This window comes from Penaeus monodon, chromosome 22 (genome assembly GCF_015228065.2).
Source record: "Penaeus monodon isolate SGIC_2016 chromosome 22, NSTDA_Pmon_1, whole genome shotgun sequence".
In the NCBI taxonomy this organism is placed as follows: domain Eukaryota; kingdom Metazoa; phylum Arthropoda; class Malacostraca; order Decapoda; family Penaeidae; genus Penaeus; species Penaeus monodon.
In genome coordinates this window covers 6,682,555-6,683,713 of record NC_051407.1, presented here as the reverse complement: position 1 = coordinate 6,683,713, position 1,159 = coordinate 6,682,555, and the positions used below count along the sequence as shown (strand labels likewise).

Genomic DNA, 1,159 nt, shown 5'->3' with positions numbered 1-1,159 from the left:
GTAACAAAACCAAAATCTTTTGATTTTCTAGTATCAGTCTTATACTGTAACATATCCTTGAATCACAGAATGTTTTCGACATTTATGGTCCACCATATACAGTGGAGGGACTAGGAGGACTGTAGCTTCCACCGCCAGATCCACCTCCAATACCACCTCCACTGCCGCCTCCGAATCCACCTCCACTGCCGCCTCCAAATCCACCTCCAAATCCACCTCCACTGCCGCCTCCAATTCCACTTCCAAAACCACCTCCACTGCCTCCTCCAAACCCGTTTCCACCGCCAATACCACCGCCAAATCCACCTCCGATGCCACCTCCAAATCCGCCTCCGATGCCGCCACCAGAACCTCCACTGCCACCACCTCCTACGACTTGACCGCCACCTTGAGAAGCAGCACTCAGCGCCGTTTGGAGGTCTACTCCACCAGGAAGAGTCGGGTTCTCTCCTTCTGCGTAGTTCACGAAGAACACTTCGGGATCCGAAGGTGGTGGTGCTGGCACCTCGATCACTTGTTGACCTTGTTCAGACTGTTTGTTAAGGACGAACAAAACGTGTTGTTGCCTCGGAGGAGGAACGACGATGGGTTCTGGTCCTTGACCACCTTCAGGAAGTCTCACGAAAACAATATTGCGCTCAAGTTTAGGTTTTGGAACATACGCTGGCCCACTGGAAGAAGCTTGATTTGGCGGCACATCATACAAGAACACACGACTGTTCACTTGAGGTGTGACGCAGCTGCCATCCACGTGTCGCACCTGTCCACTGCCACAACCGCCAGCGCTTAATGATGGACCAGAAGGCGTTGGTAGGTTGTACCCTTGTGGTGCAGCGGATGCGGCAGCCACCAATAATATAATCTATATAGAGACATAAACTTTGGTGAGTGATTTGTTCCCTAACAACTTTATATACTGAATATCATTTCAACGTAAGAAGATATGAAGCATGTGGGTGTCGGACTACTCACCAGGAGCTTCATGTTGAATGTCGCTATCACACAAGCAAGTGACGGTCCTTATATACACCGACTGCTATTGCTCCTCCTACACACTTTGGACTTAACGTCACTAGGCTTTTACCTTCTCCCTTACTTTACAAATCATGACACTTTACAAATAATGATAGAGAAAAAAATATTTTCACAGAGACAGTGA

At 48.7% G+C, this 1,159-nt stretch overlaps 1 protein-coding gene across 1 annotated transcript; it reads right to left on the bottom strand.

Annotated features, from left to right (window-relative positions):
- Positions 1-33: 33 nt before the first annotated feature.
- Positions 34-984, bottom strand: LOC119586854 (translation initiation factor IF-2-like). The gene is made up of 2 exons (XM_037935586.1): positions 973-984; positions 34-862 (listed from the first exon to the last, which is right to left on the bottom strand). The coding sequence occupies exons 1-2, from the start codon at positions 982-984 to the stop codon at positions 83-85; spliced, it is 792 nt and encodes a 263-aa protein (XP_037791514.1). The 3' UTR covers positions 34-82.
- Between the last annotated feature and the right edge of the window lie 175 nt (positions 985-1,159).